Source organism: Uranotaenia lowii, chromosome 2 (assembly GCF_029784155.1).
Source record: "Uranotaenia lowii strain MFRU-FL chromosome 2, ASM2978415v1, whole genome shotgun sequence".
In the NCBI taxonomy this organism is placed as follows: Eukaryota; Metazoa; Arthropoda; class Insecta; order Diptera; family Culicidae; genus Uranotaenia; species Uranotaenia lowii.
This window is the reverse complement of record NC_073692.1, coordinates 242,488,255-242,513,090: the sequence shown is the minus strand read 5'-3', so window position 1 is coordinate 242,513,090 and position 24,836 is coordinate 242,488,255. Positions and strand designations below refer to the sequence as shown.

The 24,836-nt window shown below is 39.2% G+C and overlaps 2 protein-coding genes across 5 annotated transcripts in view; one reads left to right on the top strand and one right to left on the bottom strand.

The window, feature by feature from the left end:
• Positions 1-24,836, top strand: part of LOC129743444 (aquaporin AQPAe.a) — a 66,543-nt gene that overhangs the window by 20,248 nt on the left and 21,459 nt on the right. The window lies entirely within an intron of this gene.
• LOC129743445 (uncharacterized) lies at positions 21,411-23,059 on the bottom strand. The gene is made up of 2 exons (XM_055735482.1): positions 22,048-23,059; positions 21,411-21,968 (listed from the first exon to the last, which is right to left on the bottom strand). Exons 1-2 carry the CDS (start codon positions 22,081-22,083, stop codon positions 21,513-21,515), a joined length of 492 nt encoding a protein of 163 aa, XP_055591457.1. The 5' UTR covers positions 22,084-23,059; the 3' UTR covers positions 21,411-21,512.

The following is a 24,836-nucleotide window of genomic DNA, read 5'->3' as shown; positions in this document are numbered from 1 at the left end:
ACCCGCAAGATGGTGTAAGAAAACGATTGCCGATGTTTGGCACATCAACAATGATTTGATCCTGCAGGATTTTTCTCTGTTGTGCTGCGAACAGAAATTTCTATAACGAAATGTTAACGGTCACTACCGTACAAATGACAAATAGAATTAAAACAATGTAGGTACCTGAACAACACCACAGCTCTGCCACTTGGTATGACACACTTCCAATTGGGCCGAGTTGATGAAGTGGTAGTGGGACATTCCGTATCGGAACATGACGCATCGTATCATATGGTGCGTACAGAAAGCTAAAAGTACATGTGATACGGTTACTACTTATTATTAATAATACTAGGAATAGGGAAAAACTAACCTGAGGAATAACAGCAACACGAACACGACAGCGATTATGGTAGTGCATTGGTTAATAGAATCAATATTCCAACATCCGATAGATTCACCCATAACCAGTTCTTGTCCGTGGATACAATTACCAGAAGAGCACAAATCTTTTACTGGAGTCGCCGCAAATGTTATACAAATTGAAGTCCAATATTTAGAATTCGGCCACCGAGCGCCAGGAACAGTTAATCAAACTGATTCGCTAGAATTCAAAAAACCAAAACAAACGAAAGTTGAAAGAGAAACTTTGGTTAAGAAAGTTTATTGGGAGAGGCATATTTTCCATGGACGCACTTGGATGGAAAAACTGGTTGATTTGATTTGGTTTAAGAGGTTTTTTGAAGAATGACAATTGTGTTTTTTATCGTTAATTGGACGGTAAATTGATATTGCAAACTATAAATAAAAATGTTTAACGCTAGTAAAACTTAATTTCCAAGGTGGAATTTTCAGAGAAGACAAATATCTCATTGTTCGTTTAAGTCATTCAGTGAGACGTGCGAACAATGAATATGCAATTTCTTACTTCTCACTAACATTTCGCATGTCTTATTCATTTTTGAAATAATAAGCGCAAGATAGCAACCAACATTGCATTTAGTAAAAATACTTACTTTTAGAGACAATCCACTGCCACTTGCTGCACAAGAAAATTGTTGACAAAAGAACATGTAATCGAAGAAGCCCTTTAAGAGCAATCGGTTCTATCGAAGCAATCTTTTTTAAGACTGTCAGCGTTTTTTCATTCTATCAATAAACTTCTTTGAAACTACAAAGGTTACGGCTCGTCAGATGTGGAACGCTCTTGAGGATTCTTTTGCGAGGAAATCAATCAGCGCTCAGAATCTGCTGCGGAAGCAACTGAGCAGGATGAAGTTACGAGAAGGAGAATCGATGCGGGCGCATCTGTTGGCCTTTGAAGATCTGTTGCGGCAGTTGAGAACGGCTGGAGCCAGGATTGAAGAAGCGGATGCGGTGGTTTCGTTATTTCAAACTCTACCAGATTTGTACGATCCACTGGTGACCGCACTTGAGAATCTTTCCGAGGAAAATTTGACTCTGGAGGTGGCTAAGCAGCGTTTGATGGCCGAAGAGATGAAGCGTACCGGCCGACAAGAGGAATCTGGAGAATCGAAGGCAGCCGCTTTCTCAGGCGAAAAGAACCAAAAACCGAAGAAGGTCAGCAAGTTCCGAGGAAAATGTTTTCGCTGTGGCGGTAAAGGACATGTGATCAAGGATTGCCGAGTTAAAGTCGAGAATGAAGCCAGGTCAGTGAACAAAAGGAATGCAGTTACGTTTGTTGCTAGCCGTGGTGCGATAAAATCAAACAGCACCAAGTTGGTATTTAAACTTGATTCCGGCGCAAGCGATCACCTAGTTAACGTGAAGGGCTGTTTTTCCAAGCTCGTTTCTTTGAAACCTCCTGTGATCATCAATGTGGCTAAAGACGACGAAACTTTGGTGGCAAACCAAGCCGGGACAATCGATGGAGTAAGCAACAAAGGTATCCCTCTTAGAATCCAAGACGTTTTGTTTGTTCCAGACCTGCGAGACAATTTGATGTCAGTTAAGAAGTTGACGAAGGCTGGTGTCGTTGTTGTGTTCTCCGGCTCGGTTGCAACGCTCAAATTGCAAAATGAGGTGATTGCCACAGCGAACTTGAAAAATGGATTGTTCGAGCTTAAAGTGGATGTCAACATCCGTTCAGCAAACATGTGCGAGGCGGACCAGACCAGTTTGTGGCACCGGCGACTAGGCCACCTTAGCCTGCATGGAATGGAAACTATAATGAGAAATCAACTAGCCAATGATGCAGATTTCAAGTTGGGCGAGTTGAATTTTTGCGATGCGTGCGTTCAAGGGAAGCACTGTCGTGATCCGTTTTCTGGCACCCGAGTGAGGGCAACGCGGGTCCTTGAGAGGATCCATTCTGATGTGTGTGGCCCAATCGATCCTCCGGCATGGGATGGTTCCCGTTATTTCGTGTCCTTCATAGATGATTTTTCTCATTTCGCTATCATCTATCTGATGAAACGGAAATCAGACGTTTTTGAGAAATTGAAGGAGTACGAAGCGACAACTACGGCGATGTTCCAAACACGGATCTCGAAGATGACGATCGATCAAGGACGTGAGTATATGTCGAACAAGCTCAAGTTTTTCTATTCCCAGAAAGGCATTCAGGTAGAACAGACGGTAGCCTACACACCTCAGCAGAACGGCGTTGCTGAACGGTTCAACCGAACTGTGATCGAAAAGGTTCGGTCAATGATGATTGCTGCAAAGGTCCCCAAATATCTCTGGTCGGAAGCCACGTTGACTGCTGTGTATTTGACTAATCGTAGTCCTACGACTGCCATTCCACGGAATACCACGCCGGCCGAGTTGTGGTACAACCAGAAACCTTCTTTCAAAAAGCTTCGAGTTTTCGGTTGCAAGGCCTTTGCGTGGATTGCAAAACAGAATCGAACGAAATTGGATCCAAGGAGCTTCGAAACGGTGATGGTCGGATATGCGCCAAACGGGTACCGTTTGTGGGACAAGAGAACCAAGCGAATCCGTATTTCCCGAGATGTCAAGTTCGACGAAAGCTGTTATCCCTTTTCAAACGATTCGGAACCAACGGTGTCACCTGTTCGAATCGTATTCGACCACGAGCAAGAGAGGGAGTGCGATGAAAGTGCTGTGGTGGATAAAGATCCGCTGCTGACTGGTCCTGTGGTGGATAACGATACCCTGCTGATTGGCAATCCTATGGTAACTAACGTCCCGTTAGTTGATGAAGCTTCTGAAGATGTTCCTTGTGATGAAGAAGAGGCACCGAATCGTCCAGAAACCGGGGCGCTCCCTTCGCACATAGAACGACTTGATCCTGTAAATCAGCCAATGTCGAGGCACAGCGAACGGGAGCGCAGACTCCCCGGTAAGTTGTTTGACTATTTCATCGGTTATAGTGCCATTTCTGCTGGTTCTCAATTATCGACAGATCTGCCAACTTGCTATGACGACATTGGGCAACGACCGGATCGAGAGGCGTGGTTGCGGGCCATTCAAGACGAACTGGATTCCATGCGTGCGAATCGAGTGTGGGACCTTGTGCCGTGTCCTACAGCGATAAGGCCTTTGAAGTCGAAGTGGTTGTTCCGTATCAAACAGGACGAACATGGTCAAGATGTCAAACACAAGGCGAGGTTGGTCGTGAAGGGGTATCTGCAGCGCGCAGGTATCGACTATGAAGACACGTATGCTCCGGTGGCTAGGTTGTCGACGATCCGTACAGTGCTTGCTGTGGCTGTGCAGTACCAGTTCCATGTACACCAGATGGACGTGAAGACGGCCTTTCTGCATGGAGATATAGTTGAAGATATCTACATGGAAGTTCCCCAAGGTGTCAAGACAAAACCGAATGCTGTGTGCAAATTACGAAAGTCGTTGTATGGTCTCAAGCAGTCGCCACGCTGTTGGAACGACAGGTTCAACAATCAAATGCTGAAGATGGATTTCCGTAGGTCGAAACACGATTCCTGCCTTTACACACGATGCACTGAAGGAGATGAAATGTATGCCATTCTGTACGTTGATGATCTGCTACTCATGGCAAGGAAAATTGAAACGCTCGTGATTTTCAAGAGACAGCTATCAGAAGCATTCAGCATGACGGATTGCGGCGAAGTGCATCATTTCCTTGGGATCAAGCTGGTCTACGATCGAAACCATGGAACGCTCCGGCTCTCGATGGAAGCTCACGTCGATAAAATTTTGGATCGCTTCGGCATGAGTGAGTGCAATCCAGTTAAAACACCGATGGAAAAAGGCTTGCAGCTCCAGCGCAAGGGATTACCTACCAAGGAACCATATCGAGAACTACTCGGAAGCATAATGTACACTATGCTTTGTATTCGTCCAGATATTTGTTACCCTGTTGGATATCTAGGTCGTTTCCAACAGGTACCCTGTGAAGAACATTGGAGCTGCTTGAAGAGGCTCACCAGGTTCCTCAAAGGCACAACGAAAACAAGCTTGTTATTTCGTCGAAATGAAAACGCTCAGCCTCTGGTGGGTTTCGCCGATGCGGATTGGGCGTCTGATGTTGAAGACCGGAAGTCGGTAAGCGGATTTATTTTCAAAGTTTTTGACTCCACAGTTTCTTGGTCAAGCAAAAAGCAAGCGACTGTGGCATTATCCTCCAGTGAATCCGAATACATTGCCCTAAGTTCTGCTGCTTCTGAGGCGATTTGGTTGGCCGGACTCCTGGCTGATTTGGAAGTCAAGGAATTGAAACTACCGGTAACTATCTACGAGGACAATAAAGGATGCATTGGTATGGCGAAGAACCTGGACACGAAGCGGACTAAGCATATTGATATCCGCCATCATTTTCTGCGGGATCACGTTGCGAATGGCACTCTGAAAATTGAATCAACAACTACTCATGATCAAGTGGCCGATCTACTTACCAAGGCGTTGGATCTAACACGTTTCCAGTTCCTGAGTCGAAGATTAGGTCTCACCGATTGAGAGAGGGTGTAATCGAAGAAGCCCTTTAAGAGCAATCGGTTCTATCGAAGCAATCTTTTTTAAGACTGTCAGCGTTTTTTCATTCTATCAATAAACTTCTTTGAAACTACACGCGTTTTCAAGTTATTTCTCAAGATACCATCAAAAGAACATTTACCACAGTGAGTTTGGTCGGATCATAAATCGAGGCAGCTCCCACAGGACGATGTACAATTTGGTGCGCTCGGCTTTGATGCTAGGTCGAGATCGATGCTGCGTTGCCAGAACTCCTCCCATGATTGGGAACTGGAACTCTTCAGGGTTTCCCGTTACAGATTTCCATCCTCGTCAGTTGGCTCGCTGGTGTCGGTGGTCGTCGCATTAGGATCTGGCTCTTCCGAAGTCGTTTCACGGTAAAACTATCCAAATCTCCCAGACAAAACAGGATTCTTTCATTGACCAGCCGTTGAGTGATTCGATTTGCCTGACGGGACTGGCAAGCCGCGTCTCCCTCGAAGCCATCGTTGTGTTCCGATTAGGCCAGCACCAGTTTCGTCATCTGCGGATCCAGAATTGATGGTGATTTAGAAGCACTTGGCTCGCCAGTCAGTCGGAACCCGTCGCCAAACAATTCTTGGTTGCGCCGCTAATTTTGGTTCGGAACTCGAACAGAAAGATGTGTCTTGTTTTGTGTACAGCAAAACACCATCGATGAAAGAACAGTAGCGAAACCTGACTTTCAACCCGAAAAATGTAAACAAAGCGATTGCGTGCCGTTTCAGACGGGTTTGAGTCCACGCTTACAGTAAACACTAAATTCAGTAGCAAATGGGTAATTTTAACTCGAATTGAACAAATTACAAGACGAAATTATAGAAAGATGCAAACTTGATTTTAAAAATTTAATTTTGCTGACGAAAAGTAATGTTTATTTTTTGCTAAGTTGGACTCAAAAATTTTGTGCAGCCACAATCGCTCGAATTTTACAGTTCTGAAATTCAAAACCAGCCTGTAAATAAAACTCACTTATAAATAAATGCTCTGATCTGTAAAACCCCAGTACATGTCCTGCTCCTTTTTGTTACAGGACATTTGCTGTTATATTAAATGACTTAACATTTATTTTTCAGCCAGTCAATTCAAAATTACGTGATTTTTAAATTACAGGTTGTATTATTTTAAAGGTAACCATTTTCAATGTCACGTAATAGTCCATATTTTTTTCTGTGCATTTTCTGAGGAGGATGAAAAACGCATGTTTTCAGAAAATTACAAATAACTGAAGAAACCAATAATTTTTCTGACTACGCAAATTTGATGTCCCGTCAACCTTGAAACTTTTAATGCACAAAAGGTATGATTTACTGTGAACATAAAGTTTTTAGAAGCCAATGAAATTGAAAATTGTTGCATGTTACCCCAGTTGACGGTACATCATACCCAGACCCCATGGCTTCGTATGAATTGTTATGGATGAATGTATTGTGTTGATGTAGGTTTATTTTGAAAGAACGAGTCAATCAGGTGGGTTAGTTTACTTACAGGTATTCCGACATCCGTGTATATACCTGGCCAGCTGGCAACTGATTGAACATTCTTAGAACATAACCAGTTATAAGAGGAAACGCATCTTACCTATCGGCCAATGAGAAAAAAAGTGTTCGGTTGTGTTTATGACAGTTCCGTGAAAATTATCTCGATAGATTTTTTTGACTATGGAAGTGTTTTTTGAAAAATTGAAAAATACGAAATTGGACCATGTGAAAAAGAAAAAAAGATTTGAAAACGAGTTCTCAAGAAGTGTATCTGTTTTTATTCAAATTTTGTTATGGCGTTACTGAAACTCGCTTCCAGTAAATTAAGCGCTACCAGATCGTCCAACAAAAGAGTCCTGTTATCCTGTTATGCTGCCTCGGTGAGCCCGTTCCGATCTATTTTAGCTTAGCTTAGCTTAGCTTAGTTGACTACTCATATCCACCTTAAATCATTGAACTTGAAGTGCTTAGATATGATAATTCATTTAAAACTTCAGATAAAATATTGGGTTAGACTTTGTTCAACTTACGCACTTCAAATTCCATGATCGCTGGCGTGGCTAAGCAGAACAAGTTGTACCTCGCCAATGGTTGTTACTCCGTGATTGATAGAGGCCATCAGCTTTGTGCAAGGGCCAAAAGAATGGTGCTTGGGACTAGCAGTTCATTCACAATGCACAAAACTCATGCTCTCCCTTTGAAAATGATCAATAACGGCGCCGGCCACGTCCTAGTAGTCAATGAGGGATGAAGGAGGGATTGTTAGTAGGATACTTGATAGGATCAATTAACAACTCTTTGTCCCTTTGTATTCCAAAGATTAATTTCGAAAAATTCAGAAACAAATGTAAGTCAATATCACCAACTATAGAAACCATCTATACGTCTGCGAATCTATATTTAAATATCCAAGGGAAGGGTTTTGTTAGTAGGGGAAAGGATATAGATCAGGATCCATTTTGGTGAATGGTACGATCATGTTTCCTACACCTCCTATACTCCTAGATTTTTCATAAGGAAACTCCTATTTCTATCTTTGAGGCAGCGATAAAAAGTTAAAAGTAAAGCAAAAGATGCGTTTAAATGTTTTTTTAACTAACTTGTTTTCCTAATTCTTGTTCCTAATACACTATTGTGTTTTCAAAAACGATCCTTTAAATTGAAGATGCTTCTATCAAACTTCGAAGAATATATTTAGAACAATATGTTTAAATTATTAAAGTTTTGCTAATCGATGAAGTAATTCTCCTTTTCGTTCCTTATAATTTTTTATTTTTATTGTAGATTGTGATGACTGATTAAGATCGTTTTTGGAAACTCATCGGTGCAATTCAACTCTTTGCCTCAGTTTGATTTCGTGCACGGAGAAAACAAATCAACCAATAAAGTTGGTTATTCATAGTACACAAGTGAGTTATTCATGTAGCGATTAAGGTTTATTTTGAAAGAATTCGTAAAACAACATAAAGGAGAGAAAGTTTTTTGTATAGGTTTTGAACGAGGATTCAGAATCTTGATATCTACTATTAACCGTTTGATAAAAAAATAAAATTTTTAGAATCTAATATATTCCATAAATTTCTGCAGTTGAAATGAATTGAAGTTTTTTTTTTAAATTAATCAGTAAAATCCAAATGATTGACAATTTCTTACAGGTTATTATCAATTGACATAGTTTCTTTTGTATGAGTGTGTTCCAAGCTTTGTAATGTAATCATGAAAATGAATTATGTGGATTCTATGTAAAATTGAATAAAAAAATAGACATGTACTTAGCTTTATTGATGTAAGTTGAAGTTCCCTTTCGTAAAGCCCACGCTGCTCGTTCTGTCGAGTTGTCAACAAGAGAAAAACGTCTACTCTCGCTGTTATTCTCGCGCCCTGTCGGGCGATGGATTTCATTTTGCTCTTTGTAGTAGATAATGGTCTCACAATTTCACTTATTCAGAATGTCTGATTCTGCAACCATTTTTCATGTCACTTAAGATTTTTAAACCCCTCTTCACGGAAATGATGGATTTTCATTTAACATTTCCGAGTTTCCAAAATGGTACCAATTGAATCACTCCTCATGTCACATTCAATTGAGGCCAGATATGCGTATCATTGTCTGATTATCAAACACAAAACGATTTATGGCAATTTTATCGACCGCCATTTTTCGTTTTTTATTTCTTTGAAATCTATTTTCGTAATATTCATTAACACTTATCTAACTTCGACTGAAAACTGTTACTAATAGCAACCGAAACAATGCTTTGAAATAAACTCCACTGCATTAAACTTTTTAAAGGCTTAAAACATAACGAAAAATGTCACGACACGGAAGGTTATAATATAATATATATAATATAATCCGCACTCAACCACGATCAAGGCGTTCCGGGTTATCCGATAAAGATTCACCAAAACAGCAATCTTCGGCTAAGGTGAAAGTAACACAACACAAAATTTCGCAGGCCTGTTATGCTGCCTCGGTGAGCCCGTTCCGATCTATTTTGTACATTAAGACAGCTCATTTTTCTTGTTATTTCATTCTACAACATTTCTCCCTTTATAATGTTGTTGATCAAGCACCATAAATTAAAGTAGTAATGGATTTGAGAAATCATGAAAGTAAGTAATTACAAAAAAAAACTTTGAGCAGAGTCGAATTCTACCGGATAGATCTTTCGTGAGTTGATATTTAAAACTTTGTGAAAGTATGCTCTGTAGGATGTGATATTACACATCCGCCCAACCCAACATTTTCAAGTGCAGTTTCCGATAGAACTTTAATGATATTCCATGCTTGAAACTTACTATTTTTATAATGTGAGAATAGCTGATCTACAGAAACCCAAATGTAAAATTATATATTCTTATTATTATTGTGGTGAGTATAATGTTGGTAAGTATCGTAATTTCCTAATTCCTTAACAGCATTTAATGTATCAATATTCCATATAGACTTTCCCAAATGACATAAATTCATATTTAGGTTTTTACATATTCAAAATATTATATGAAGCGTTTGGTAGGGATCTCCACGCTTCATTCCGCCGCTGTATCCTGTATCTTTCGCGGTTTTCATCACATGGTTGGCCTGGCCGTAGTAATATCTGCAATGCATAGGAATATGTAACAGATAATACGCTGAAAAGAAAAATGATAGACGCAAGTCTTCCGTTTTCCAGGATGCCTACATGTTTTGGCCATGTTGATGTAAGAAGAAGAAGAAGAAGAAGAAGAAGAAGAAACGCATCTTACCACCTGTCGGCCACTAATGAGATTCGAACCCAAAAGTTTTCTTGCCGATACCGAGAATCGAACCCGGTACGCCTGGCATACCAAAACCAGACTCGCGCCAGCCTATCCACTATACCACATCGGCGTTGTTGTTGTATTTCTATACAAAATTGTTCGAAAATATCCCTAGGGGGGCGATGAGCTCTAAAATATCTAGAAAGGAAGGGCAATGAGTGGAAAAATTTTAAAACCATTGGTTTTAATCGATCCCCAAAGTTATAAAAAAAATATTTTTCTTCTATATAAATTCTTGGTATATTAATCACTTTTAGTGAATCGTTTCATTTCGAGGTCGTTTTTAAAGACCACAAAAATTTACTGTTACTGTTTTCAAAAAAAACTAAAAATGAGTCAGTGTACAGCTTTTCCTTTCAACTAAAGTCAGAATTTTTTCATGTATCTAGCTATAACTATTTCTGAGATATTTCATCGAGAAAATACAGTTCGGATAAAATATAAAGACCCCAACCCATAAGAAAGGTCAATGGCTAAAATGTTAATACGTAAAAGCCAGCTAGCTGAACCGGAACTACCTTCATACATATGTTTGTCCCACGCGAAATTCTTGCTTAATGTCACTCGCAAAATGCATTACCATTTCGATTGATATTTCCTACCTAGTCTTACAGGTTCTACGGACGACGATTATCAATGAATTCTAATTCATTAAATTTCACACGCAACTCATTAATCCACTCTTGATGTTTCGAGCGCACTAAAACGTAGGTATTAATTACTATTAGTTTGTGTGTTAGGTAAATCGTAATAGGTTATCACTGTAAAAGGCGACTAAAATAACAAACAATTGGTGCGGTATAGCTCATTAGTAGCTACATTTTTGCATAGTCGTGCGAGCGTAAACCCACGTGAGATTATCGTCATTTGATTTTTTTTATTATGTCTCACGTTAATTGGAGACGCGCAAAGAGCGCGATTTTATCACTGATAAGCGAGGAATGCTAATTGTAAGTAATTACCCGCAAGGATTTTCTAAGTATCTCAGATAGTACACAGTTGTACTCATTTGATCATTATCACTACATATGAGGATGCCAAGGAATACTATAGGTATATTTTTCTTGCTTTGGGACCCACTTCATCATTACGGGGTCCCGAGGGATGTATAAACTGACACAATCCAAAATGTGGAACATCCATTAATCAAAGCGTCTAGTCCAGTGGTTTTCAAACTTTTTTCACTCACCGCCCCTTTTTGCAAAATTTTCGAGCTCAACGCCCCCCCAAGCAAATTTTCAGAAAATCTATTGAATAATTGAAAATTTGGATAGTTAAAAAGCTATTAGCTTTTGACTTGATGTTGTTGTAAGGCTTAACTAAAAATTCATTTAAATTTATATGAGGCCCGCAGAGCCTATCATAAGTGTCAAAATGGTCGATTTTGATTTAATAATGTCAATCGATTCTTATATTTCGAACTATATTTCATGATTTTTAGAATTTTATTTGCATACTATTGTATTCGAAAGAAAAGAGCTTTTTTTAAATATATGGAAAATTGGTAAACATGAAAAATTAAAAGCGTGTTTTCTCGAAATTTGCTTTATTCGCATTTAGCACGTACCCGAGCCGGACAAATCCGAGATATTTTATCTAAGAACCTTGCAAAATTCGGGCATTTGATTTCAAAATTGTCGACCAAAAACCCGGATAAAATACAGGTAAATTGTCTCAAAACCCAGGAATTTCTTAACAAAAAATCAAGGAAAAAAACTTGAAAAAAAATTTTTTTCGTCATCATTTATCAGCAGTTTTTATTCAGGCATTCAAAAAACTTTTCATGGTTATTTCCTTAAAATTTGCTCAAAAAAATTCTATTTGAAAGCATAAATAAAAATTTCAAAAACACAATTTGATTTTATTTAGTTTGTTTTGGCAAATGAAGTGAATAATTTCGGGCAGCCGAGCCGGATCGGACTTTTGGCGATTTTTTTCTATAAATATCCGGGCAATCTGGCTACCTTAACGTATACCCATTTGGTTCCAAGGGCCTCATATTGCTTCAAACCTCCAGTAAACACTTAATTCTATGTAAAGTTTCCTGTACACTTATTTAAACTGATTAATAAGTTTGATATCAAATCATATATCTTAAATATTGGTAAACAAAATTTTCTATTTACCATTAATTTTCTTTAGCGTTGAAAACTAAATTGCGTTATTGAATACAAATACTGTAAAGCCGGTAAAATAACGTGAGAAAAGTATTTTTTCTAGATATCTGAATTTGAGTCCTGTTCAAAGCTATGCAGCATTCACGGGTCTTAAAGTTTAAAAAAGATTCTGATAACTAAATCCAGGCAATGTTCGTGATAACCGAAAAGATTAAAAGTTTATTCATGGCAAATGGCACAATTGTTTTTTTGCATCAAATGAAATAGAGATGAACAAATAAGAACTTAAAATAAAAATTCTCTAATCTAAAATAATTCTTACACAATTTCTTTAAAAAAAATCCATCACTAAATCACAGATATCGCCTTTGAATACAGATTTTTTTCAAATGTTTTTTCTGTTTATCAGATTTTTGGAGAAAATACATTTTAAAGATTATCAAGCATTGCCATCTAAAATTATTCTTGTTTTAGTATAACACATACAAAATCAGTGACAATTTTAAAAAAATTCTTTTAGTTTCATTAAAAAATAATTATTGAGAGATTATTGAGAACAAAAAATTTGTTTGCAGCTCTGTGAAATCATAAATATTTTAGTCTTCAACCTGATATAGTTTTGTAACGTAATTTCATTTTTTGCATCGAACTTACTCGTTGTTATTCCAAATCTATGTTGTTTCGTTATTTGTGTAAATGTGGATTACGACCTCACCGCCCCCCTGAGCCTTTCCAACGCCCCCCAAATTTCAACATTGAGCTCACCGCCCCCCTGGAAGCTCTCATCGCCCCCAAGGGGGCGGTAGGGACCACTTTGAAAACCACTGGTCTAGTCGGTTGAGGGTCAGCTTGGAAGTTTACCCGAAGAGAAAACCGGTTTTCCTAAAAAGTACCGCCAATTTGGCACATCAAGTTAACCTCATTTAGCCCAATGTACTGGATTAAAAAAGCTAACCTACATAGGCACAGCAAGCTCAATTTCACAAGTAAAAGCTATTTATTTTTAGCCGCCGTTATTGTGTACCAAATTAAATAGCTTTGAGACCGTTCGAAACGAGAATCTTTTACCGGAGCATAATTATTCAATCAAACAAATATCAGTAGATGGCTTTCTGTTCCATCACTTATCAGGTGCTAATTGTGCAAACTGGTTCCGGTATTGATAGCGATAAATCATCGTAGAAAAACAAATAATTGATAATAGAACTGGTTACTCATTGATTGTCTATAGAAAATTGAGGGTTTTTTTTTCTTCCGTAATGCAGTGAATGTTCTTTTGAAAAACATTTTTAGAAAATGAAAATAAAATGTAATGTTTTAAGCCACGAAGATTCTTCACTTTGACAGGTATCCCGCCAATACACAGTGGTCTAGAAATGAAACTTAGCGGGAAGCAATTAAGGAGTGTATTCGAAAAAATTGCAACACTTTGATTTGTGAATTACTTTTGAATGCATTGATGGAAATTGATGAAATTTTCGGCGAAGCTACCTAGTGATGTGTGATGTGATGTGTACGTGTACAAAATTTGATGACAATCTGTCAAGTGGTTTTTGAGATAGCGTCCTATACTGAAGTTCATTTGGGAGACAAAAAACACCTGGAAATGATATATTCGACCAAAGTTCTCATGGTAAATCGTTTAAAACGTCCTAGAAAACCCAATAGTGAGCTGAAATTTGAATAAAAGTGAATAAAATTTGAATAAAAGTGAAGATTATTGATTCCATGAAGTTAAGGAATGTAAGAGGTTTTTTCAAGCTCAATCCGAAAATATCAATAAAAGAAGTGATAAAAAGATAAATTTTTCTGACTTGTTCGTCTAACTGACTAATAAACAAGATTGACTTCATTTCTATAAGGTAGAAAAGCTGCTTACCGGTAAAATAAACAAAATACGGTGCGTGGTGGAATCGTGTGAAAAATATTCGAACTGCTAGTGAGGAGATCTTTGGAAAAATTTCGTAATGGACAGCAAAAATAACTCCTTAGCGGTTACCAACTAGGTTTCTAACCAGAACATTTCATTGCCAAGTCTCGCCTGTATTTCCCGATAATAAACAAGGAGAAAAATTTGAAAAAATTAGTGTCCAGTGTGGAAACTGCAAATCACTCAATGTTTCATAACGATTAACACGATGAATGGCTAAAAAAAAAGAAAACTGCCTCCAAATTCGACCATTTTATCTGCAAAGCACTTCAGTAGCTCCCACAAAGTATATATGTACTGTGTTTAAGTTAGATCTGGAATCGTGCCAATACGCAAAAACGGTGGTGGAGTGATAAAAGGTCAAATATGTATTTTTTGTACCGCAGGAGGACAATCGGCTAAATTTGCAGGGTGGCCACTCATTCGGGAAATACGGGAAAAAATTGGATTTGAAATCAAGTAGAAACGGATTGATAGTTGATCACCAGACTCTTTCCAATGGACTTCGAATTATAGATTACTAATCACATTTAAGTATTTAAATGTAGGAAAACATCCTGTTATGTAAAAAAATAATAATTAACCTAAAACTAAAAACGGTCCTAAAGTTAAACTAATGGTAGAGAGAAACGAAACCGTTAATCCAGTATGTTCCCAGTTCTCACTCGAGGTATGTCGAAGTCTCAAAAGCAAAAAATGAAGAAGAATCTGAAAGAAACTATTAGAGCAAGTTCACTGGTGTTGGGAAAAAGTGGTAGAAATTTTGACACTGTAACCGTTTGTTACTTGTACATAAAAATAATGTGTCTCCGACACTTTTTCTAAATCGACTACATCCCTGGTAAGGGGTTCTCACTAACTCTCATCGAGAGACGTCAAAACAATCGCCACTCAGGGGTTCGTCCCATTTTACCTCCCATCCCTCTCACTACGCGGCTACTCTCTCCCGAGAGATACCCATGGGCGCGGATGAACAGGCTTTTGTTATTGCGAGGAAGTGTTATCACCCAATCAACGTCGCACACGTCAGTTCCGTTTGATGACGTGCTTATATATTGGTGTGACGGTCGGATGAACTTTATGTAATTCGAGGTGGTGAAGATTCGGCCTAGCAAGTGCAGAGTCTTTCTGTCCGTGAACGCCTTAGGGCAAAGAAGTGCGCGTCGTGTTCTTAACGTAAAAAGTACGAATTTTGTGTAAAGTGGTGCAACAAATTCTAAATATTTTACTAAAATTACAGGGTTAAAAACGGAGATACGTCTACAAGTTAAAAAAGGACGTTACAAACAAATAGTTAAAAGTGGCTAAAACTACAAATATGAACGTTTATTAAAACACTAAAAAAGTAGTACGTACCGAACTTTGAAAATGTTACATGTATGAATCGTGAAACTTAAATGTCTTTTTTATGTAACAGGCTACAATCACAGCTTAATTGTTAAAACGACTACAAAAACGAAAAATATTAAAACTTATAGTGCGCAAAAAGGTAAAAGTTATAAACTTTGTACGAAACATGTTAAAAACACGTGGTTATGTTTATTATAATAAACTAAGGTTATTGTTTGTTTAAAATAGCTTAAAATCACGTAAAACAACAACGGCGGAAAACAAATAACAAGTTAAAAACAGTTTACGAAGAAAAAGGTAAAATTTATAAAATGTTTGTATATATATTTATGAAAATTGTTAAAAATAGTTATAAAAAGAACATGCGGTTAAAAAAACATTGCATCACAGGTGTAGTAATTTCTTTGGTTAGGTCCAGAGGACCTTTTTCTTTTTAATTTTCATCCTACAAGCTTCGGATCGACCTCGTGGCAGCGGTTGTGGGCCGAACCAACACCAACAACAAAAATACGACAGAAATACGGACAGAAAATATCTTCGACCCGGTGGACATAACTTCAACCGATTCCACCTGACAACCACGCTGACTCCGGCCTGCATCATCTCGATTCAACACCATTTCGGGACGCCGAAACTGGTGAGAATCCGCTAGAGTAGCTGCCCGCTTCGAGGAGAAAGAATTTCCGGAGTTTTATGCAACTCGAAGAATACGAAAACTACACCGAAATCGCAAGTATACACCTAAAAGTGATGTACAGTTCAGGGCTTGTACAGCCAATAAATAACCGCCTTGTATTTTGTAAAACTTTAACCCTGTTGCAGTGATTATTTAGTTGGAGTTGTTTCCACTTTTTGCTTTGATTTTCCTTCGTTTATGCTACGTTGTCCCATGCCTCCCCCTGATACGTTCCGAGAAAGATTTTGCACTTTGGTCATCCATACAAAAATAGTCTCCGAAAAACGGTTGGTGACATGCGAGGTACCACTCGCTTTTTATAACAGGGTTTGTTTGTTGCGCTTTTGGACATCTCTATTTTGGGTGCTCTTGCAGTACTCAAGAGGGAGTAGCCCGTGGTGATTCCTGATTACGACCCTGAGTTCACAATTCCACTCAATACACCTTTAACCAAAACCACCCACCCACTGAGTTAACCGCGAGTTACAATTGGCGCCCGCAAAAAAAAAAAATCAAATTTTTCACGACGGTTACATCTTCCCAAACCCCGGGAGGAAGGAATAAAAACAGTTCCTGTTTAGACTTTCAAAACGTTCTCCAAACGATCGAATATTCGATTTATGAAAATATGTTTGCTGACAATTTGTTGCACGAGTCTAGTTTTTCTGACTGAAAGTTTATTACAATTAATTAACGACATCGTTGATTGAATTGTTATCATATTAGAACATTTTTATGAGTTAGGGTTTAGAAGGTTGAAGGCAAAGAGAAGCTTTCACGTCCCTCTTCTATTCTAAGAAAACTCGATATTTACCCGATTTATTATATTATTGCATTATTAACAGAAACGAACCCAAATTTGATTTTCGAAATGGATTTAGAAATTGAGAATTTATACCGAAATATGATGGTTCATCATTTAGATAGGGAGGAGATAATGTATGAACTAATTATCCGAGCAGTAGAGTGCACTGAAAGGGATTCCAAAGCAGCTTTGATGAGACGTCTCAAAGATCGTCTTAAAACAGAAAGAAACGAAACGAATCCGGATATAGATGTCACTCGTTCGAACCAAAGCGTTGACGAAGAGATTACGCGAATTGACAGAGAAGTTAAAAATTTAATCGATTTGTTAGAATGTAGAATACCTTTTGATGGTATCCGAGATACCCTCAGAACCAGGCTAGCACATTATTATGTGAGATGCACTAGAGTTCTGGAAATAGCGGAAGTAGAGGCCGATTTGAAAGATCTAGACCGGCTTCAAGCTTCAATTAGAGAGAACATTATTTCTTTTTTTTCACCGTTCGCATCACTCCAGAAAGCACAATCAGTTTTGATGGCTAACATTGCGAGCTCGTTAGCAGAATTGACTCTAGCACAAAACGCTAAGTCAAAACCCAAGAGAAAAGTACACAGCAAGAAAAAGAATAATGCTGAAACGGAACCGGAAAATACTGAAAATGAATGTTTAGGGGATCGGGAAACTGAAATTGAAAGCTCGGAAGAGGAAGGAGCGATTGGTTTTAGTATTAGGGGCGAAAAATCACCAGCTCCACCGCGAATTCTAAAATCCGTTAGCAATAAACCGCGAATTCAAAAAACCGTTAGAAACGTGTCGCGAAACCGGGTATCGGATTCCGAGGAAAACGAACAATTTGTAAACCGATTATCACTACGAACGAAAACCAAAAACCTACCTTCCCTTCTCGATAGTTCCGATTTTCACAATACGGATTCAGAATCGGATTCTGACACTAGACCTATCCAACCTCGACGCCGCGAAGAGAGATCGCCGCAGCAGTTTTACCGTTCGCGTAGAGGCCGGCCAGTTTCCGATTGGAATCTCTGGTACGACGGCAAGGATAACGGCCAAGGCTTGATGGGTTTCTTGCGTGAAGTTGAGTTTACCGCGGATTCCGAAAACGTTTCTCGACAAGAGCTTTTCCGATCAGCTATTAACCTCTTTCGAGGCCCCGCGAAAACGTGGTTCATGTCCGGGATTGAAAATGAGGAGTTTACTTCATGGAAGCAATTGGTCCGCGAAATTAAGAACGAGTTTCTTTCTCCCGATCACGATCACGCGAGTGAAATGCGCGCAATTGCGAGAAAGCAGGGTCCGAAAGAAAAGTTTCAAAACTATCTTACTGAAATGATCAAAATTTTCAACGGTTTTACTAAACGCCTCACGGAGAAAAGAAAATTTCAAATTATCTTTCGAAACATGCGATCCGACTACCGGGGATACGCAATCGCGTCCAAGATTGACAATCTTGCCGATCTCAAAACGTTTGGTCGACAGTTAGACGCGACGTTTTGGTATAAATTTCAAACGGTCGATGAAAACCCGCGAATGCGTAACCAAGTTAATGAAATTTGTTCCGGGACGAAACCAAAAACGCGAATCGAATCAGAAAAATATCAAAAGTCTCGCTATTTTTATGGTAATTCTAAAATTGACTCCGGAAATGAAGAAATGAAGCATAAAAGAGGGTATAAAGATACAAACAAGACAGCTCAGGAAACATCCTTGAAGAAAGTTGCCACTCCTGATGGTTTGGAACTTTTACTTTCCCAATATTCTCCACTACCCGAAGGTATCTGCTACAACTGTAGGCTCAAGGGCCATCACCATAAAAATTGTAACAGGCCTTCACATGTTTTCTGCCATCGATGTGGCTTCATGAATTTCGAGACCAACAACTGCCCATTTTGTTCAAAAAATTTTCGCAAAACTGCTTGAAAGGGCAAGCAGTTTCTCAAAACCTAGAAAAACCCTTAGAAAATACTGACCATTCCATTGATTTGGTCCAATTGGGATACCAAATGGTCAATCCAACCGATTATGTCCAATCAAATCCAACAGAAGTAAACGAATTGCTCTTAAATTTCAAAAAAGATGGTCGCCCTTTTGCCAAAGTGTCGATATTAGGCTTACCGATTGTTGGTCTTCTCGATAGTGGCGCAAATAGAAGCGTGCTAGGCTCAGGTGCCGAACATGTGATCGAAACCAGTCGTCTTCAAGTCCATAAAACATCCCTAGATGTTGCAACGGCAAACGGACAATGTTTAGAAGTCTCAGGCTATGTGAATGCCCCTGTGACATTCAACGGTTTGACCAAGATGGTGAGTTTGTTGGTCATTCCCTCTCTGAAACAAAATTTGGTGCTTGGTTCCGATTTTTGGGACACATTTGGGATTGTACCCTCACTGCTTGCCACCTTAGTTGAAGAAGTTGATTGTCCACAGGAAGCACCACAGTTGTCTCGAGAACAACTATTAGAATTGGAAGAGGTGAAACAATTATTTAAAATTGCCGTTGACGACAAACTTGACGCCACCCCATTGATTTGTCATCGAATCGAGCTGACCGAAGAAGCGAAAAAGAAACCACCGGTAAGAATCAATCCGTTTCCAGTATCACCAAAGCGACAAACGCAAATTGATGCTGAACTAAACCGAATGTTGGATTGCGGGATCATTGAGAGATCTTACAGTGACTGGGCATTAAGACTGGTTCCAGTTGACAAAGCTGACGGCACTGTAAGACTCTGCATTGATGCCCGCAAACTCAACGAAGTAACAGTCAGGGATTCGTATCCACTTCCGCATGCCGACAGAATCTTGAGCCGATTAGGCCCCTGCGAATTTATCTCGACAATCGACTTATCAAAAGCCTTCTTACAAGTCCCCCTTCATCCAAAATCAAAAAAATATACAGCGTTTTCTGTATTAGGTCGCGGCTTTTTCCAATTCCGACGTATGCCCTACGGTCTAGTTAACAGTCCAGCAACGTTGGCTCGTTTAATGGACAGGGTACTTGGCGGCAGTGAGTTGGAGCCGTTTGTGTTCGTTTACCTCGATGATATCATCGTGGTAAGCGACACATTCGAGGAACACCTGACTCGACTCCGCGAAGTAGCCTCAAGATTAAACGTAGCCAACTTATCAATCAATATTACCAAGTCTAAGTTTTGTGTTTCCGAAGTTAGTTACTTGGGTTACATTCTTAGTAACCATGGATTACGGCCAAACCCTGATAGGGTCGAATCCATCGTTAACTACGAAAGGCCCAAGTCACTTCGAGCCGTGAGAAGATTTTTAGGGATGTGCAACTACTACCGAAGGTTCATAGCGAACTTCAGTGCAGTTGTACAGCCCCTAACAGATCTTCTCAAGGGGAAACCAAAACTCATCCAATGGAACGATCTGGCTGAGAGAGCGTTCGTTACAATAAAGGAGCTATTAATTAGTACCCCTATTTTAACGAACCCTGACTTTCACAGACCATTTTGTATTCATTGTGATGCTAGTGACTTGGCAATAGCTGGAATGTTAACTCAGCTGTACGACGATGGCGAAAAACCTATCGCATTTTTCTCACAAAAGTTGGGAACTACTCAACAACGATACTGTGCCACTGAAAAAGAGGCCCTTGCAGTTCTTAAATCGATAGAGAAATTCAGGTGTTATGTAGAAGGATCAAAGTTTACCGTTTATACGGACGCATCTGCTCTTACTTATATCCTAAGAAGCAGTTGGAGGACCTCTTCGAGACTGTGCAGATGGAGCATTGAACTTCAACGGTACGATATGGAGATCAAACACCGGCGTGGCTCTGACAACGTGGTGCCTGACGCTCTATCTCGTGCTGTTGAAGAACTCAATGCTTCACCTGGCCTGTCTAATTGGTACCTCACTATGGCTGCTAAAGTCAGAAAGAACCCCGAAAATAACAAGGATTATAGGCTAGAAAACGGTATCTTGAAACGATTTATATCCTCCCCAGAACCCATTACGGACTATCATTTCTCCTGGAAAATTTGCGTCCCTCCCGACATGCAGGAACAAATTTTGGCAGAGTGTCATGACGATTCTTTACATCAGGGGTGCGAGAAAACGCTCGCCAAAATCAGGAAACTTTACTACTGGCCCAAAATGGCACAGCATGTAAAGTCTTATATTGCTAAATGTTCTATTTGTAAAGAATCCAAACCTACTAATCGCTCTCAACACCCTCCAATGGGGAATCAAAGGGTTGCAACAAAGCCTTTTCAATTGGTAGCAATCGATTTCATTCAATCCCTCCCCAGGAGCAAACAAGGGAACTCCCACCTATTCGTAATAATGGATATTTTTTCTAAGTTTTGTCTTCTTCTACCCGTTAAGAAAATTGCGACCTCCCAAGTGTGCAAGTTACTTGAGGAGAATTGGTTCCTGCGATACTCCGCACCCGAATACTTAATTTCTGACAATGCCTCGACGTTTCTTTCTAAAGATTTTAAAACATTTCTCGACAGATACAAAGTACGTCACTGGACGAATCCACGCCACCATAGTCAATCCAATCCGGTGGAAAGACTTAACCGTACCATTAATGCTTGTATCAGGACCTATGTGAGGTCTGATCAAACACAATGGGATACACGCATACCGCAAGTAGAACATGCTTTAAACAGCACTCCGCATAGTGCTACAGGATTTTCACCGTATAAAGTAATCTTCGGACATGAAATCGTGAATTCGGGCGAAGAGCACCGAATCGATAGAGACGAGAAAGGAATTTCGGATTTGGATCGACAAGATCAGCAATTACGAACCAATCAATTTATTCGCGACTTAGTAAAAACCAATATAAGGAAAAACTACGAGAAAAATAGTAAAAACTACAACTTACGTTCAAAAACTTCTTCTCCAGTGTACGAAATCGGCCAGCAGGTTTACAAGCGGAATTTTCGCCAGTCCTCTTTCGCCAACAGGTATAACGCCAAGCTAGGTCCAGTGTACCTTCCCTGTACGGTGCTCGCAAGAGTTGGTACAAACTCGTACGAGTTGGCTGACTCCTCCGGAAAACCCATTGGTGTTTTTTCCGCGACTGATTTGAAGCCCAGCACCTGAAAAGAAAAGAAAAAAAAAGAAAACACAACAAAGTAACTGTTGACCAACTTCGACGATACATAAAACTTACCAGAACCGATCTCCGGGGCTGATTCCCTTCCGTCCTTGGCACTGCAGGCCCTGGTATGTGAAGACTGGAAAAGGCTCAGCAACGTCCATCCATCGCTTAATTTACGACGTCGTTCGGATGAGTTGTGAAATTCCATCATTGTAAAAGATGCTCCTGTCAATTCGTCACTAGTTGAGGCACTTCCGGATTTTTCCTCCTGCAGGTTTAGCTGAAAAATGAAAGAGAGATAGATTAACAACAAGATTTACCTAAATACTGCCATAAATAGCGCTTTCGAGGACTTTTACCGTGAAAATCAACCAAAAACTGTTTCGAAAAACCATCAGCTTCTACTCCAATGTTTACATTTGAAATATTGATTCTTCTTATAATCTTGTTCACTGTTCGACTGATGTCATGAGTGACCGTCAATAAGTGAGTCCTACTGAGTTACACGATTCTGTTCCTATCATATGCTGATTGAGAAGTAGACTGATCGTGATTATATCGAACCGAAAGTAAAATTTTCATTTTGTTTCATTAAAATGAGAATTGATTTAAAGGACTGTTGCATTCATATCCCCAATTACAAAATGAATGATACTTCATTCATTTTGAGAAGGGATGATGAGGTAATGTAACCGTTTGTTACTTGTACATAAAAATAATGTGTCTCCGACACTTTTTCTAAATCGACTACATCCCTGGTAAGGGGTTCTCACTAACTCTCATCGAGAGACGTCAAAACAATCGCCACTCAGGGGTTCGTCCCATTTTACCTCCCATCCCTCTCACTACGCGGCTACTCTCTCCCGAGAGATACCCATGGGCGCGGATGAACAGGCTTTTGTTATTGCGAGGAAGTGTTATCACCCAATCAACGTCGCACACGTCAGTTCCGTTTGATGACGTGCTTATATATTGGTGTGACGGTCGGATGAACTTTATGTAATTCGAGGTGGTGAAGATTCGGCCTAGCAAGTGCAGAGTCTTTCTGTCCGTGAACGCCTTAGGGCAAAGAAGTGCGCGTCGTGTTCTTAACGTAAAAAGTACGAATTTTGTGTAAAGTGGTGCAACAAATTCTAAATATTTTACTAAAATTACAGGGTTAAAAACGGAGATACGTCTACAAGTTAAAAAAGGACGTTACAAACAAATAGTTAAAAGTGGCTAAAACTACAAATATGAACGTTTATTAAAACACTAAAAAAGTAGTACGTACCGAACTTTGAAAATGTTACATGTATGAATCGTGAAACTTAAATGTCTTTTTTATGTAACAGGCTACAATCACAGCTTAATTGTTAAAACGACTACAAAAACGAAAAATATTAAAACTTATAGTGCGCAAAAAGGTAAAAGTTATAAACTTTGTACGAAACATGTTAAAAACACGTGGTTATGTTTATTATAATAAACTAAGGTTATTGTTTGTTTAAAATAGCTTAAAATCACGTAAAACAACAACGGCGGAAAACAAATAACAAGTTAAAAACAGTTTACGAAGAAAAAGGTAAAATTTATAAAATGTTTGTATATATATTTATGAAAATTGTTAAAAATAGTTATAAAAAGAACATGCGGTTAAAAAAACATTGCATCACAGGTGTAGTAATTTCTTTGGTTAGGTCCAGAGGACCTTTTTCTTTTTAATTTTCATCCTACAAGCTTCGGATCGACCTCGTGGCAGCGGTTGTGGGCCGAACCAACACCAACAACAAAAATACGACAGAAATACGGACAGAAAATATCTTCGACCCGGTGGACATAACTTCAACCGATTCCACCTGACAACCACGCTGACTCCGGCCTGCATCATCTCGATTCAACACCATTTCGGGACGCCGAAACTGGTGAGAATCCGCTAGAGTAGCTGCCCGCTTCGAGGAGAAAGAATTTCCGGAGTTTTATGCAACTCGAAGAATACGAAAACTACACCGAAATCGCAAGTATACACCTAAAAGTGATGTACAGTTCAGGGCTTGTACAGCCAATAAATAACCGCCTTGTATTTTGTAAAACTTTAACCCTGTTGCAGTGATTATTTAGTTGGAGTTGTTTCCACTTTTTGCTTTGATTTTCCTTCGTTTATGCTACGTTGTCCCATGCCTCCCCCTGATACGTTCCGAGAAAGATTTTGCACTTTGGTCATCCATACAAAAATAGTCTCCGAAAAACGGTTGGTGACATGCGAGGTACCACTCGCTTTTTATAACAGGGTTTGTTTGTTGCGCTTTTGGACATCTCTATTTTGGGTGCTCTTGCAGTACTCAAGAGGGAGTAGCCCGTGGTGATTCCTGATTACGACCCTGAGTTCACAATTCCACTCAATACACCTTTAACCAAAACCACCCACCCACTGAGTTAACCGCGAGTTACAACACTTACGGCACATTTTGAAAATTTTGCCGTGCCGTGGCCTTCTAGTTTTTTTACAACACGTGTTGTATTTTCGCATGCTGTAATGCAAAAATAGCAATATTTCTATCACATACGGCTGAAATAGAAACAGTGTTATAAAAAAAATACAACCCCCCAAGATCTTGAAAACATTTTTGCATGGTCAAATTTTCAAAATGTCAAAATTTCTACCACTTTTGCCCAACACCAGTGAACTTGCTCTTACAAAATGGAAGCGAGAGGCAGAAAAGTAGGCAAAGGCAACTGGAGGCAAAAAAAATGAAGGTGGTGTTCGACGCTCAGAGATAGGCAAACTTGATGGACGAAAAAATTAAAATACTTAAAATATCTGAGAAACAAATAAAGTGGAAAAACGATTATCAAACAAATTTTAATTAATATACCCTTTTTCATTTATGAACTATCTTATTTGTTTAACATTTTCGACTCGAGTGACAAAGTTTTAAAAATTAAAATAAAAACCCTGCTTATCAATCTAATAGTTTGTCGTTTAATTGTATGTATGTATGTAGGTAATCCACCATGGGTGCACGGATTCACCGCAGTTTCGCCAACGTATGCGTTTATTTGCATTCTTTAGATAAATTGTTCGGCCTTTCTGCAATGCAAACAACCACATACCCGACACCATGGCTTCGTATGAACTGTTATGTAATGAGTGTTACGTGTATATGTA

Excerpts from the sequence above, each read along its gene's own strand:
- LOC129743445 (XM_055735482.1), bottom strand. The coding sequence starts at position 22,083 with ATGGTTTTTCGAAACAGTTTTTGGTTGATTTTCACG. Across the intron at positions 21,969-22,047 it reads GTTTTTGGTTGATTTTCACG|CTAAACCTGCAGGAGGAAAA; the intron begins GTAAAAGTCCTC and ends TTCATTTTTCAG.